Genomic DNA, 16965 nt, shown 5'->3' on the forward strand with positions numbered 1-16965 from the left:
GTGACAACAAGCAATTTAAGATTACTGAACAGAAATTCATACTTTGTTCTAAAGATCTGTAAGTCAGAGATATGAATCCTTTAGCTGTAAATTGAGTTTAATTTTCTTGAACTCCTTTAAATGTAAAGACAAACAAAATGAAGTTAAGCTCCAAAAATCATGCAATATTCATCTACATATAGCACTTAATTCCAGATTTAAATGTCTGTATCTCAGCAAACTTCTGGCATTCCTCAGAATAAGAGATTACATCCACCTCTTAAAGCTGTTAGGTAACCACAAAGGGAAACAGTGAATGCTACTCACAGATGAAAAACTGATGCAAAAGCTACTCCATGTGACTTGCTAAATATCACTCTCAACTGAGCAGTGTTTTATAGGGGTGTGTATTTTAATTAACCTCACAGCTTTTGCATCTTTGAAGCACAAAATTTTGTATCACCTGCATTATACTACAGTGTAGAACAGTTCCTACTCATTTTAGTCAATTACATAAATCACAATAATCACACTGACAAATATTCTGTCAAAGCTACAAAGAACACAGAAGGCAGAGAGATAAGAGGGAGGATGAGACAGAGATTTTCAAAACTTTACTGTCCAGACATGTAATGAATTTTAAACTTCAAAGATTTCAAGCAAAGTTTCTTTTCTCATTTTCATTGTGTTTCATACCATAACATGCTGCTACTGAATTCTAAACTTGTAACTCTTACCCAAAATTAAATGCATTCGATCTTTGTTTATTTCTGGTAAAGATTTAGTGGTAGGTGGAGTCCCAGGTGTCTGGTTTAGCATAATGGATGTAGCACGTTTCTGGGAACTGGGCATTGCTGCAGCAGTCTCTTCTGTTGACTCTGACACATTAAATCCTGTACTGTTCAGCCAAAGTGCCACTGCATGTAGTATGGGAGCCCAGGAGTTCCGGTAATGCAGTCTAGCCGTGTCAATTGTCTCTGGAGTGTAAAATGCTCCTCCTGTTAAATTAACAAAGAAAAGGTAATTCTAAGATTCTCTGCAAGTAACAGATAAAAAGCATGCATTCAGAATTTGTTAGTATATTTATTCTGGGTGTGCTTGATCACAAACATAATCAGGTATAATCCTTGTTAGTGGCAGTACATTCCAACTCTCCTTCTCTAGTAGCAATATTAATTAGTACCTCTCATGAGAAAGTGCACTGGCCTCAGTAAAGCAGTAAGAAGAGAGCAAGAAAGGCAGGCACAGTCATCAGATCTTGCAGCATTTTTCATATAGAGCATTCACTCTTAATCTGTAAAACAATGTCTGCTCTAATCTCAGGGACCATGTTTTTCATACAACCAAAATCTTTTTGCACTTGATACCAAAGTATTAGAGGTGAAGAAGTACTCCTTCTTCCACAAAGACAAAGTTTTAATGATCTCAATGATTTGAATAAAGAGTATATTCATTTCAAATTGAAGGAAAGAAGATTCAAAGTTAGAAAATACTGCTATTACATGCCCAGGTAGGAATTTATCACTTGCATAAAAAACATGCATACTAATTAATTTACAGAATAATTCTGAATGTCCAGCTACAGTTTCTTTCTGTTTTGCAGAACACAACAAGAAATTCCAGTGCATACCATCTGGTGGAAGCTGGGTAGCAAACTCAGCTGGTAGAGTTAAAAGAGCATAATCTTTCAGTGCAGCCAACCAGAGCCGGCTCAGTGCCGGCAGTTCAGGCTGTACAAGCGTTATCAAACTGTCAGGTGGCAACTCATCCATGGTACCAAAATCATCCTCATCCTCCTCTGTGCTCTTTGAAACATGCTTGGGTTTGGTTTCTGCTTCTTTCTTAATTTTCATGGCAACAACATACACCTAGAAGTGAAACATGTCAAAGTACGTGCTGTGAGATTCTAAAAAGAAAGGAAAGCAGCAGTCTTTCCCATGTGACTGTAACAGATTCCACACAGATAAAATTCATCAGAAAATTACTGGAAAAAAGAGATTTTTCAATAAAACTCCATTTTATTTAAATCCTTTCTTTTATTTCTACCAGTATATATATAATGCTTAGGTTCATAAATGGGACTTTCCTAAAACAATCTGGCCAGACACTTACTTTCTAAAAATGTGTAAATTATAAACACTTGACAGTGTTAACTAACTAGCTGGTTGGCTGGTTAACCAACTGCAATATTTTCCTAAAATATATTTTAAGGTTGTTTGATTTTTACGGTTCTTTGTTTTCTTGTTTGTGGGGTTTTTTTTTCAATTTTAAGAGCAGTAAGATGGGAAGAAATTCAAAATCTGATATGGTGTGAGTGCGTATTTTTACTCAGAAAAGTGCAACACAACATAGAACAACCAAGCCTCAATGTAAATATGGCTCAACAGAAGGGCAGAGAAAGATAATGAGTTTAAAACATCCCAGAGTAGAATTGAAAAAAGTTAGGAGGAAGGTATGTACAGGCAGTATGAGGTATGAGGCTGCTATTACACTGTAAAACATTTAATACTTTGGCAGATTTCATGGTCATGGCTTACCTCAGCCCATGCTTTGAGAACAGCCAGTTTTTCCATAGTAGTTGCACTCTCTCGGTAAAGCTGGCTAGAAGATCCCTTTCCTGCTTGCACTTTATCCAGGGAAGAGACAAGAAGGTTGTGAACTCGGCGGAGATCATTCAGGTCACTTACAACCCCACTTCCTATCCAAGCGCTACATACCTAGACAACAAAGTTTAGAATTACTCTAAAGCAGCAAAACAACCCAACAACCTTAAAAATGAAAAAAAAAAAAAGTAAGAAAATAAAACAAAAAATAACCACCAGGAAAACTTAGCCACTGTCATCCTGCTTAACACAATTAAATCAGGTTTTCCTTTTTTTTTTCTCCCCAGCCATGACAACAGAATTGCTCAGGTGAGTAGTTACAAGGGTTATATTTTCAAGGCATATTACAAGAGAACTTAAGAGACATGGAAAATACTTTAAAATTTTTTCCATCCTCCATAAATAGGTTATAATGATTTTTTTTATTCTGTTCCCAAGTGTCTGGTCAAATCATTCAGGTAATGAGTCACTGCATTCTCTGTGAAGAATATACTGGGCAGCAATCAACAACAGTATACCTTAAAACCCCTCAACATCTCAAATCAATAGGTAAGGCTCCATACTAGTGGGAAGTTTTCAAATTATTTCTGTCAAGAAAACACCTAGAAATTATTTGAAAGACTGAGCTATGATTTGGAACCCACAGTTCTATACCTAGAACAATCTGTGGACAGACATTTGGGTGTCTCTCAACTTTTCATTTGAGTTAAATGGATCCAAAGAGGTACTTAAAATAACAAACATCACACAGACTGGCTGCTCCTGACTAATGCTATACACTGGCATTCATCCTCTGAAAGACATTCATGCCAGACATAATGCAGGCAATAGAAGCAGCTTGTGCAGCGGCTTTTCTACACAGAGAAAAAGGGATAAATTCTTTCAGACGAGTTGCTCTTACTCTGGAGATTATTCTACAAGGATAAGGATCAGAAGCAAAAAAACTCACAGAACTCAAGCAGTTCAGGTTTTACAAACTTTTTTACAAGCCATTTTTGACCTATCTCAAATTTATTTACTTTGCTTTTAAAGAACTATTTACATGAAATCCTTTGGGGAAGGAACTCTCTCATGATCTGGAATGATGGACATATTTAAAAAAAAAAACAACTTAAACACAAACACTAGAAGGGTCACAAACAGGTAAAGAACAAAGCTGTTGAAAACTTCTCACAAAACTGTTCTTCATTCACAGTAGGAGTAAGATCAGCTTCAATCCTGCAGCTGAGCAAGTCAACACCTGTTTCACTAATGACATAAAACTATAACATCCAACTCCTTCAGGAAAGCTCATCTCTGTCCATGTAACTTCTAGAGGGAGTTAAATATCCAAACCTAATCTCCAACCATTTGATCCTGTAAGTGAACACATCTGCTTTGAAATGGGTTGAATAGAGAAGATTTTGACAAGTTATAAGGAATATTAAATGTTTTCACACAAACTGCTTCCTCATTTCAACATGCAGAAACATTCTGTAAATCAGGATGAACATTTTTTTTCCTACAAATAGATACCAAGTTATGCTGTAATTGAGCAATCCTTGCAAGTTTTGCTGAAAATTAAAAGTGTAAAAGAACAAAACAAAATCACACTCCTGATGACCCAAATTTACTAAACAGAACTCAGAAACACAGAGTTATTTTTAAAACTAATGTTTGCATAGCTAACAAAACTGCTGCTTTAAACAGTAGTTTCTTTAGCTGTGAAAACCACATACTACTACAGCTATGTTGCTGATAGTTGATTTAAATGGCAGTACACAACATCACATGCAGGAAAACAATCCCACACACATTCAGAAAAAAGAATCTTTTAGCAAACTTTCACTGACAAGTTGTTACTATGACTGTAATGAGAATGCTCAGGTCTTCTAAATTCTAAAACAGAACACTAAACTGAACAGAAGTTTAGTGTTTAAAGGTAAATTGTCAGTAATCCAAACATCTGATCAGACTGAAAGACAATAAATAAACTTCTACTGGTCTCATTAAGCAAAGGGGTTTTTTTCCTTTTTTTTCTTGCAGGATTCATATGAAGACATAGTTAGTTCCAGATACATTTTTTTGATGTAGCTCCCTGAAAGGACTTCTGCACATCTGAGGAACAAAGTATATTACTAGGAAACTCAAAAGGTGTTGCAAAAACACGACAGCTAAAGTTTACAAGACTTTCCAGCCATTTGATGCTATTTCTCTTTTGCATCCTTCTTCCAAAGAGAAGGAAAATTAGTTTTGCTTATAGGATGTGAACGTTTTCCACTGTACCTGACAGGCCTTTGCAGTTATATCAGATGGTGTATCTTGGGAAAAAGCTGGCCTCAGAGCAGCCCCAACCTGTTGATAAGAAGAAAAGTTAAAAATCCAATTACAACAGGGACATAGTGGTGTTTCTCTCATCTTGTTTAAGGCTCAAGGACAAGTACAGAACAAGCAAGACAAAATTGCCAAATTTGGCATTGTAGCTACCTCCCAAAATTATCCTTGCTGTCTAGCAAACATTTGCAATAGCAGACTTTAAACAACAACAACAATAAAGTCTTACACTACTTTCTTTCCTTGCCCCATTGCCTTTTGAAATCTCAAGTACCTTTGTGAAATATGTGGTATTATCTTCCCTCTGTTAATGAGTATCCTTTTAATTACTACAGTATCACAGGTGCAACTTCTGTTAAGGATCAATAAGCCAATGACAATTTGATGTCCAAAGGAACAGCAACATGAAATTAAATGGTTTTGGTTGGATTCGCATCAAGTCCACAAAGTGACAAATACTGACTGAAAAATGCTTTTTAGGCAGTTGCTATATGGCAGTACTTTTCTGAAACAAATGGAACCAAGTCCAAGAGAAAGAAGCATGGTTACAGCACTACAGAAGGAAGAAGAAAAAGGCAGGAAATGAAAAGGATAAAGTCTGCCTTTAGAAAGTATTTGGAAAGATCTTGACGACAGAGTAAAAACAAAAGGGGTGAAAGAGTTAAGCTATGCAACAAAAAAAGCACAATAATATATCCAAATAAGTCTTTAATTGCCCACTTCCCATTGATATACTTTTGTAGTTTTCATTAGAACAGAAGTACATTCACTAATTCCCAAGAAAACTGATTTATTAGCTTAAATCTAGAACAGAGTGAAAAACATTTTCCAATTCTTAGTTCTACAAACTAATAGCCACTTTTACCAAAAATTAAATGTAACTTACAATATTTGGCTTTCAAGTTACTGAATTCTAATTTTATCAGCTACTAAATTACAATAGCTAGAATGAGATACAAAAATAAATTTTGAAGAGGTAAGTGAGTCTCTGCAGCACATTTTCACACACAGAAGAATTTCCTCACACCTTTTTCTCAAATACAAAATGTTCTCAAAGCTAATACTGGCATATTGGCATAAATACACTATTTCCTGAAGTTATGAAGGAGGTCTCACATTTGCCTGATACTGCTCCAGTATCACATGGCCTGGAAACTCTGGCTCGGGAACGGATGCAAATTTCTTGATGATGTCCTCAAGAGCCTGAAGCCCCGCCATGCGCAGCTGGTTGCTGTGGTCTGTGGCAGCCATGAATGCCATCCGGATAAGGTCAGAGAGATGCAGGACCAAGAAGTCATCTTAGAACAAAACAGAAAGAACTATCTAGTAACTTAAAGAAAGCTAGCATGATGAATACTTGCAGTATTTTGAATTGCATTAATTTTACCTATTTGTTTTCAAAGGTCCACATTTAATGCATGGAAGGAGCAGGAAAGAATGCAACCTAGTTTTCTTTCTTGTTTTCCACTTTCCCTTTCCCCAGAAAGTAATTCTGTGGCTTTTATTCCTAAGACAACCTTAAAAACTGAACAGAAATTGTGTAGAATGAAGTATGTAAATGTGGCTAAGTAGCTTAGAATATATTAAAACATTTAGTAAAGCTAATTTGAATGATCCCCCCAACATACAGAAAATCTTCAAGGCAATTCCTGCTCCTGCTCGAGTCCTATGCTTACAGTGACCCCTGCTGATGTCAACACCTAAATCTGAGTATGCCTCTGGTTCTCCTCCCAAAAACCACATGCAAGGCTGTAAGCATGCAGACAAGCAAAATACATAGCTTGGTAACATATCTGAAAGGATTATTCTTCTCTAGGTAGTAATTTTATTGTTTTTCTTACTCTCAATTTGAAATTACCACATGTTGTACAACTAACATGAAAATAAATTATTTAACAACATCCACTGTGACTAATGAAACCCACAAGTTGCCTAAGCTATTTTCAAGTCTCAAGGTAAAAAAGGAAAATGTTTTTGTGGCTGAAACTTTTCAGAGATGAATCAGTAAAGAAAGATTGAAAATCACCTCCAAAATACAGTGATAAAGTCTGCACTTACTTTTTCAGACCATCAGAGACAATAGTAAAATCTGTAGAAGCTACATTTGGAGGGGGTACAGAATTTTGCTGAGTTTTCCTTTTTACAATGATACTGAACACATCAAAGTTCACTTCAAATAAATAGATAAAATTCTCCATACTATGATATGCAATTCTCTGCAGGACCCTGTAAGTAGCAGTTATTTCATTATTTTCTTTGTAATGCAATGCCATGACAAAATAAACTTTCCTGAAATTGTTCCTTCCTAGTCTTCAATGGCCTTGGCCTCAAATCAAGTCAAAAACCAGATTCTCACAAAAGCAATGCACGGTGCTGGAACCAGGCTGCACTAAAGCAACACAGGGAAAGACCTGATAATTCTCCATATCATAACAGACATCCTCAACAACACAGACACCAAAATCCATTAATGTCACACATTCCAGGATGCTCACAATATTCATCCTACATACACAAAGTCCTCATGAGCACTACGCAGGTGAACCCAAACAACCACAAACAGGGACAACCCAAGGACAGATCTCACACTATCTGAAAAACATTTCTTCACCAAACTACTATGCCATCTAGGACCTCTCAATTTTGATCCTCTAACTCATAAAACTATCTTTGGAACATGAGCTTGAAAACTAAGATTTATTACTCTCATGGATACGAAAAGAACAAACCTTATAAAGTCTCTGTCTTTTTATAACTCCCTCCCACATCCCCCTCCCTCTGCAACCAATGCCATGGCAATAATTACCTAGCTTGATCCCTTCTTTTTTTCTTTTCTAGCATCTCTTTAGATTGGAGATGCTAAAATAATCTCAAATTTAATTCATTGCTGTCATTACATTAAACTCTGAAAACACTCCCAGCTTGCCCTTAGCTAGAAGTTTATTGCTTCTGTTTCAGAATTGACAAAACCCTTGCATCTCTACGTTTTTTTTCCCCTTAAGCAGACCAGTCTTTCAGAACTGGTATGTTCCAGAAAATCTCATTCTTTGTGCTCATGGCAGTGTAACTGTAGTGGTTATAAAGACACAGTTTTATTGATTATTGCTGGGCATTTCCTTTGGTTTTGACCATTTGAATGAAAGAACATGTGCTTAATTTTTTTTTTCTCAGTTGTGTAATCTTAAGCAGTGAAGAGGTGCCAAAATGAAAATAAAAAATTAAGAACAAAACCAAAGCATGCAATTACTTTTTGGGTTTTTAAGTCTGGCTGAACGAGCCAGTGCCAGGTCGAAGTGAGCCTTGTTGGCATTCTCACACAGCATGATCACCCGGCACAGACAGTCTGCCGCAAACACCCGAGTGGCCCAGCGAGGTGCCACAGAAGGCTTGGACTTGTCCTCTTCACCCAAGGTGGTAAACATTGTGTCATCATCCATCTCATCCTTCTTCTCCAGCTCCTCATCCTTCCCTCCTCCCAAGGGAGTAGCAGTGCTCATGTCTATGACACAGAACAATTAAAAGGAATAGAAACATGCCACCATTAAAATCCACAGAAGGCAGTTAAGGACATGAGCTCAAGAATTTCCTTATATTGAGATTCAGAGCAGACGAATTCTTCTGTAGAAACATTTGACAAATGTCCAAAAGAAGAGTGTATCATTAAAAGAAATGGTTTTCACCTCTGTTCTGGATTAAATTACCCTTTATTTATCTTACATGTTATGAGATTAATTCCTGTGAATATTAATTCTCCACAGTTACCAACTATAGCTGAATCCCATATCTAAATCGCCCAATTTTGTAAATTAACCAATTAAATTGCCAATAAACAAGATAAGGCTCAAAATTAAAAGAATTATCAGGCTCAGAATAAAAGAATCAGCTCAGCTTTGAATTATTCAGCTCCCACTTCAAGTGGAAGACAAAAATCAAATTAAACTGAAACAAAATTACCAAGCTCCATGCCATGGGACAGCTATGCAGCCCAGTAAGCCACTGATAGCACCCAAAAATGTGACTAACATTCAAAAAGTTATTTTCTCTAAGTGTAGGTTAGAGACTTCATTTCAGAAAATAAAAATTATTTCAGAGATTACATAAAAAACCTAAAGGCAAACATGGACCAAAAAATCCCTCACCAAACAGGCATATATACTTTTGCTATTCACAGATGAAAACATAAATCCTCAGTGACAAGGTCTAAACTAGCAAAATGCCAAAATACTGACAAAAATACCCCAGCAATAATTAGAAGAGAATTAAAGGAAATTATTGCAATGCATGCTTCTTAGAAACTAAGGCATGCTTCTTAGAAAGTCTAAATTTAAGCAACTGAAGGGCCAAGACATTCAATAAAGAAAAAGGCCATGGCAAATCAAACATGGATGATGCTAATGCATAGCAACAGCCTTTTGAGAAGGCATCCAGGACCTTATGTGGCTGATTTGTAAATCTCTGCTTAAAAGTAAACCACATTTTGGTCATATGCCAGTTAGTGGGATCAAAGGAGATCAAAGTGAAGTTGCTGGCTTACAATACACCTGAGAGAAATTCATTTAAATATGGTTTTCTCTGAGACACATCACCTACTAATAAATAAATAAGAAATTGGACAACCATGTAAAAATTTTAAGACCCATCCCACATGAAATAACAAAAAGCCATGCCAATTTAAAACTTAGGAAATGAGGTCTTTCTCACTGGGCAGATTTGTGGTAACCACATTGCATAAAGAAATTACTGGTAGCATTACTCATCAGTAAATGTAAAGCTGGCAGCATTTAGAAACAGCTTCAGGATGAACTCACACATGCCAATAAACAAGTATAAATGCAATGGAAATTAGCAGATTCTGCGTCATAACCATCCTACAAGCTGAAAAACAGGAATAAGGTCTCAGAGGACAAAGTCTGTGCAAACAAATCTGCAAGGCTGAACAACAAAAATAAATTTCATCACCATGGTAACCCAGCATCACATCAGTAATTCACGAAACCTCATAAAAGAAAGCTCAGAATGTGTACAGAGGTCTTCTCTCTGTACAATGCTGATGTATACCGGCTAAAAAGGATGTCAGCTTTCACTAAGATACTGAAATGTCAGACTTACAAACACCATTGGAAATCCCATTCAAGCAGCAAACTTTTTACTTATGAGCAATATTCTGAAACTTAACATCTATAATTCCTTCTTTCTATGGCAGTTTAATGACACTACAATCAAATTCTGTATACAATATAACCTACATCTCAACTAGGATAAAAGAGAAGCTCCAAACCAATATTGCCAGAACACACTAATGCTAAGGACATACCATCATTTATGTGAATGAGACAGAACACTTACCACTGGAAGCTGCAAGAACATCCTTACAAAGCATGAGCCAGTGAGAAAGGTTTTCCACTGCCAGAGATGAAAGCATGTGTCCCAGAGTGTCGTGGATATCTGAGCAGAGTTTCCGATCGGTCTCTCGATCCAGCATCCCGAACAGGACGCCCTCCAGGCCCGTCTCCGTTATATTAACCCCCTGGTGCCGGCAGTGCGCATCTCGCCGAGAGCCAGCCCCTGGTGCAAAAGGATTCATGTCTGCAAAATGAGAAGGAGAAAAGCTTTTCTAAAATCAGGAACTCAGTTTTAAAATTTCATGCAGCAGACTTGAATTGGTCATTGTGTGCCTGTGTGTGCATAGCTCAATCAAGGATCACCAAGATGTTTCTGAACCAACACTAGAAAGATTCTAATACAGCAATTAATTTCATCTGCAAGGCAAATAATACCTCCAAGTGTTAGTTAAAAAAGTAAAAAAACCCTCTCCTCAGGACATATAGCCCATGAATTTGTAAAAAACCTAACAGTACTGGACTCTAAAGACTCTTCTCAGAGACAGACATCACTGATATCATTTGAGTAAGGTCACAATCCTGCATCTGTATGAGGACTGTGCTGATCAACACTGTTGAGCCTCCTATTTTCAAAATAAAATGATACATGTAAGAATTAGACTAGCCAGCAAAGTCCACAGGCACTGCAGATATGATGCTGATAGAATATAACACAGCCAAGCATCTGGATCAAACAGCACACCATTAAGTCAATTTTCAAAATAACAAGAGCTATAATACCAGACTGTAAAATAACTGTGAAATAACTTCAAATGCTTCCACTGTGTATATACCATGTTCCCTATTTGATTGCTAGCCTTAATGAGAGAGAGAGAGGTTTAAGTCTGAATTTCACAAATGGTTAAATTACAAACATGATTCCAGAGGTAAAAGCAGAGGTGAGGCCAGAAGTTACCAAAGTCAGAAGGGACAGTTAACGGTTTTTCTCACTAAGAGTACAAGGGGGTTTTGGGGGTTTCCCCTTTCTTTTTGAAGGCAAAGCACACATATGCACACATCTGCATTGTTTCAAAAAGGCCACATGAAAGAAATACATACTGATGGCACTGCTCTCTTTGTCTCCAGCGTTCTTTGCCAAGCTCATGGCATATTCACACACTTCTGACGCTTCCCTCTGAGCGAGCTGCCGCAAACACGCCACCGCAGCCCGGCGCAGCAGCAAGTGAGAGCTGCACAAATGGACCTGAAAGTCAAACCCACCACACGTGAGTGAACTGCAGCACCCCAGTACCAATAAATCAATGCTGCTAAGGACTAAAAACATTCCATTTTTCAGTTATAAGCCCATGTGTGAGCTGCTGGGAATCAACTTCTGAAGGTTCAGAAGTAAGCACTTTTCATAATATACAAATATCAAAATATAGCTGACATACACAGAGCTGACAGCTGTCTGGCTAAAGAGATAAAAGCTTAAATATTGGAACTACTGCACCACTGTGATTTAGATTAATTACAGTTTCCAATTTGTTGCACTCCAGTACTACTCTGCCTCATATTCTGCTATAGCTGTAAATCACTTTCTTTTAAACAAAAAAGCCATTATCAGGTGCACTGCACATGACAGATATAATAAAACCTGCATTTCCCATTAGTAACAGGATCTGTAGCATTAAGTTATTAAAAGTGCCTCTCAATAACACAGCATAAGATTTCTTTGCTAATTCCTTTGAATCACCTATAGCACAAGCAAATATTTTCCTTACAGAAGAATTGTGTATGGGCTCTATTTTTCTGAGAGGAAATACCTCCACAGAAAAGTGAATGTTTTTCCACAGTGAAAGAGGTGAAGAGTGCCCTTTAAGAAACTCTAACTATTTATTTACTCCAGGGTAATTTGGTTTCAATAAACCAAATATCCATTTGCTTTCTTGGTATTACGGTTATTATGGGGATGGAAAATGCTTCCCTAAATGAAAGGGTTCTACAGTTTATAAAGCATTTTAACAGTACATCTTTATTCCACATATGAATATACAAGAATTTAGTCCTAAAAAAACAGGCAGTCTTTAAAGAATTTCTAAATATCACAACTGAGGTTGTTTCAATGACCTAAAACACAGAACATTTGGGAGATTTATTAATGTAAAGGGTATTCCATGATTCAAGCTACAAAACAAATAACTACAAGTTATGAATCCAATGCAGGAAGAAGAAATTAAAATGAGAGTGTGGAACTGCATGGTTTAATTTTGATAGCTAGCATTAATTCCATTCTGAAGAGTTGGCTAATGGTGCAGGTAAGGCAGACCTTGCCTACATAACTATGCATTTGCAGTACGAAGAAACACCCAAGACAACTCAGAGGAAATCCTAACAAACTAAGTATTACTTGAAAGTAAGGAATATGAGAAAGGAAAACAAAAATAGCTTTCATTTAGCAGAAGACCATAAACTATCAGGAGAGAAACAGGAGAAAACCATGGAAAAAAGTTTCAAAACAGCACTAATTATTCATGTATGAACTTCACTGTCTGTAACATCATCCACTGGCATTTACAGAGTAAATGGCTGTAAGGACTATCTCTCCTGATGTACATCATATTCATACAAAAGAGCTTATCTCCTTCTGGGTGTGCTGCAGCCCTTTCATGCAAAATTTTGTGAAGGGACAAGTGACAGGTTTTGTAAATACACTGCACTCCCAGGAGTGCTTGGGGCAGGGTGGGGCTTGGGTGTGCACAGGGCTGAGGAGAAGCACCTAATCATGAGAGGATGCCCTAGGGAAAATCTGGATGGCATACTAAGAAAAAGGTCCAGTGTTGACATAAGTAGGATTGCACTCCTTCAGGTAACACTGAGTCATCAGCACTGCAAAGAACGGCATAAACAAGCTTGCAAAACATCTAATAGACATTAGGGAGAAGCTTTTCAAATATCTCAGTTTTGGACTACTGAACCCTCTAAAAATAACTTTTACAATAGTAATTATTTTTAAAAAAACTACCAACCTACACACCCCCTTTCCTCTTATATTCATATTAGGTATGTTTTGGGCTCAAGCCTTTGACTTACTTCCAGACCCAAGCCAGGACTTGCTGACAGAACACTAATGAAAGAAGGTGGCAACATTAACAGCAACAGCAGAGGAGTTTGTATGTCAGCCCCTAATATTCTGACAGTGGTAACATAAATCCAACATCTGCTACCTATTCCCAGCTTGCTCACTTCCCTCTTTGCATGCAACTAGTTGGAGCAAACAGAGCATTTCACAACCTTTTTTACTCAGTTATATTATTCATAAATGCTTGCTATCTTACACTATTGAGGGTGAAAAAGAATCAGCCCCTATGACTTCAGTTTGGGCAGCATTCTGAAAATATGTAAAATGGCTTGGGGACTCCAGGGTTTTTACAAATATTACTTGCTTATTACACATGGCTATCCTTGACATCTTGCTGAATATTTCCCCTGTCCTCTGCTAAGCACATGCCTAAAACTTGGAGGACCAAAAGGGATGCACTTGATACTCACACAAAGACTGGGAACCAGACTGGACAGGTTGACATGCCGTGGTGCAAACATATGAAGCTGCTGAAGGCAGGATATAGCAGCTGCCTGAACAAGTGAGTCTGAATGATCTTGTGTGATTGCACATCCCACCAAACAGGAAGAACGGATTGTTGAAATCGTAGCTCCGTTACCTAATCATGTAAGAGGATATCCTTAACACAGCAAAACTTTTCTATCACATCTGCAGACTTTAAACCTTTGAGAAGCAAGAATTATTGAAGCTTCAATAACACAAAAAAAGAGTTCTCAAATTAACATGCAACTTTTCTGATTTACCATGCAAATGAGAAACACTATCAGTATCTCTTTTTTAGCTCAGTTAAATAACATGCTGTCCAAATAAAATTCTGGATTGATAATCTCCAGTCAGAAATACTGTGAGACTATCTTCTCAGGTCATGAAACCAGTTAATTATCTGAAGTTAGATTTTAAAAGTCTCTTTCATTCTATATATGTATAAGCAACATTTCACGCACTGAGCCACTAAAATATCAGGTAACTCTTTAAGTTCATATCTATCTATGCAGACAATTTTAATTAGTTCCAACAGATGAGCAGCACTCATCTATGCTCTGCTAGAACAAGCATTTTAAAAGAACAGTATTTGATTTGAAGAACAATTCAATTCTGCTTTTTAAAAATTAACCCACATCGGGTTTATAAAAATATTTTCAATTACAGAAATATAACCTGCAGAAGGCATTCTACTTAAGTTGTTATTTTAAAAGTTAACCATCTTCCAGGTCAAAAGGTTAACAGATACACAAGTTCAATTAAACCATCTAGAACTATGTCATAATTAAAATCTTAAGTCTAGCCATTTAGAGTTAAAATTCCATTAGTGGTTCTCTGACATTGCAGACCAGAAAGATCAAAGATCATCCTATAAATAGTCCTAAAAATCCCAGTTAGACAAAATCACAAATCTGTGGTTTTAACACCTGAGGCACAGAATTTCAGACACAGTGTTCAGCATGACAAGATTTTAAGTCTCTACAATAAGGTACAGAAATCTAAGGATATCAAGAATCAATGGAAATTAGTTATAGTTCACAGTATCACCCATTTAATCAAACTTAAGCTCTTGTCATCAGTTTAAAATTAAATAAACACGTCTTAAAAAAATGGAGGAAAAAGCTCGTCTGATGCCCCACAAAGATACACACAGTAAAATATGCAGCAAGGGTTCCATGGCTTACCTACCATGCAAATTTACCATTAGCCAAAACACCATACATCACTGCAACTTCTTTATCCAAATCTCAAACTGCAGTCAAAAAAGCCCCAGGCACTCACAAAGAGGATCAGCATGAGGCAGTCTGCAGGACTGTAACTGAAACAGCCAACATTGCCTCCCCCACCTGCAACTAACAAAAACTTATATTCTTCCATTTAAGGTCATAATATCATCTTTATACAAGGTAGACTTTCTGTTTCACATCAAATTGCCACTAACCTTGCAGCTCAGGCCCCACAGTAGTTATTATAGCCCCAAGGCACCTGCCCAGGCACTGATGCACCTCTGTGTGTGATGGTGGGACAGTCAAGAGCAGCGTGAGAACGAGCGACAGCGTCGGCTCCACGTACCCACGGTACATTGGTCCACTGGAATCCACGATCAAGGCAAGGGAATGGAGAGACCAGGTCTACCACAAACACAAAGGAATGTTTTTTCAGTAATGCATTCAGGAAATTAAACAGTTTTTTATGCAGTTGGAGCCTAGCTCTGTACTCCTGTTCTTAAGCACATCTAATTTACTACTCTGACTCCAGAAGTGTTTCCAAATTTCCCAGACCTCAAGCAATCACCTGAGAGTTTCAATATATCTAACATATTGTTTGGTTATCAGCAGTTCTGGGGATAATGGAAATAAGGTGACAAAGAATTTGAGAAAAAATTTGAGAAAAATATGCTTAAGAACTTCAAAGAAAATACAAGCACAAACAACACATCCACTTAAAACAAAAAGGAAAAAAGAAAAGTGACTTGAAACAGGAGAAAGAGCAAATCATTCCACTATAAACCTGGAGGCACAGTCTGAAATGGGCAGCTTACAAAGATGTTAGCAGAGATGGTCTTTTTTATTCCAGTAGGAAATGATTTTCATGACAAGCTGAAAGGTTCACATGAATCTTTCTAACTTTCTTATCAGCAGGTACAAGAGAGAAAAGCAGTATTGTTCAGTCAGTGTACTATAGCATGAGGGGAAAAATGGTGAAAGACCTATTTCAGTTGAAGGTGAGTAAACAACAAAAGAGCAAAGTAATTTATTGTAATTGTCAAAGCAAGAAGCAGGTAAGAGGACTGTCCTTTCAAATACTGATATTTCACTGGGAATAAATTCCAGTGACAGACCTGAAAGCACTAGCTATCTCCCCATAACACACTACTAAATGATCTCACTTCAGAATTTTCTCATATTAAACACATGACTAAGATATAAGACTATTACTACTACAAAGCTAGACTCTTAGGAATAAGCTGGAAAACCTGCCTTTAAAATTGCTGCTTTTTAATCCTCTCTGATGCAATCCAAAAGCCATTAGCACTAGCAATCATCTAACTACCTCTACAGTCCTAATCCTGTGGTAGCACATTACAGCTTATCCTTTCATTCCTGTAAACTTCCATTATTCATACTTCCACACAGTTTCTGTGTAACCACTGATTCAGTGAGGGATGAGGTTTAAAAGCTTAGTTTTTCACAGTGGCTGGGTGCTCTATTCTCAACAAAGAGTAAGGTAAATATGCAAGTTCAGCCTGGACTTCCCCTTTATACTTATTTTTCTTTTTTTTTTCATAAAACATTAACCTTTCCAATTTCTTTTTGGAATTACTGGTGCACAATTATATGCCTCAAATTACCCACTCATACTTGAAGTTGGTTACATATGCAAATTGCACATTGTCTTTCCTTAAACTAAGAAAATTCAAAAGAGACTTAAAGCTGTATTTATAGATTTTTTTAACACTATCTCCAAAAAAAACTAGGCTTGTCTTCCCAACTGATAAACCGTGTTACTTTGTTTTTTTACTGCTCGGAAGAAAAGAAATAAGAAGGTATTCAAGTGCATGTTCTACCAAGTTAATAGTAAACCAAGGTGTAAGTATGATTCTTTATAGTTACTGGGGGCTTCATCTTCTCAGGCTGTGGGT

General features: G+C 37.1%; 1 protein-coding gene across 1 annotated transcript in view; it reads right to left on the minus strand.

Annotated features, from left to right (window-relative positions):
• Positions 1-16965, minus strand: part of HEATR5B (HEAT repeat containing 5B) — a 55240-nt gene that overhangs the window by 14977 nt on the left and 23298 nt on the right. Inside the window, exons 20-29 of the mRNA XM_059468111.1 lie at positions 15265-15454; positions 13769-13938; positions 11336-11480; positions 10242-10481; positions 8143-8394; positions 6012-6193; positions 4848-4916; positions 2517-2696; positions 1610-1847; positions 717-977 (exon numbers count right to left, since the gene is read on the minus strand). Of these exons, the coding sequence (XP_059324094.1) occupies positions 717-977; positions 1610-1847; positions 2517-2696; positions 4848-4916; positions 6012-6193; positions 8143-8394; positions 10242-10481; positions 11336-11480; positions 13769-13938; positions 15265-15454 (1927 nt within the window). The remainder of the gene's footprint in view (positions 1-716; positions 978-1609; positions 1848-2516; positions 2697-4847; positions 4917-6011; positions 6194-8142; positions 8395-10241; positions 10482-11335; positions 11481-13768; positions 13939-15264; positions 15455-16965) is intronic.

This window comes from Ammospiza nelsoni, chromosome 3, assembly GCF_027579445.1.
Source record: "Ammospiza nelsoni isolate bAmmNel1 chromosome 3, bAmmNel1.pri, whole genome shotgun sequence".
NCBI classification, from domain to species: Eukaryota; Metazoa; Chordata; class Aves; order Passeriformes; family Passerellidae; genus Ammospiza; species Ammospiza nelsoni.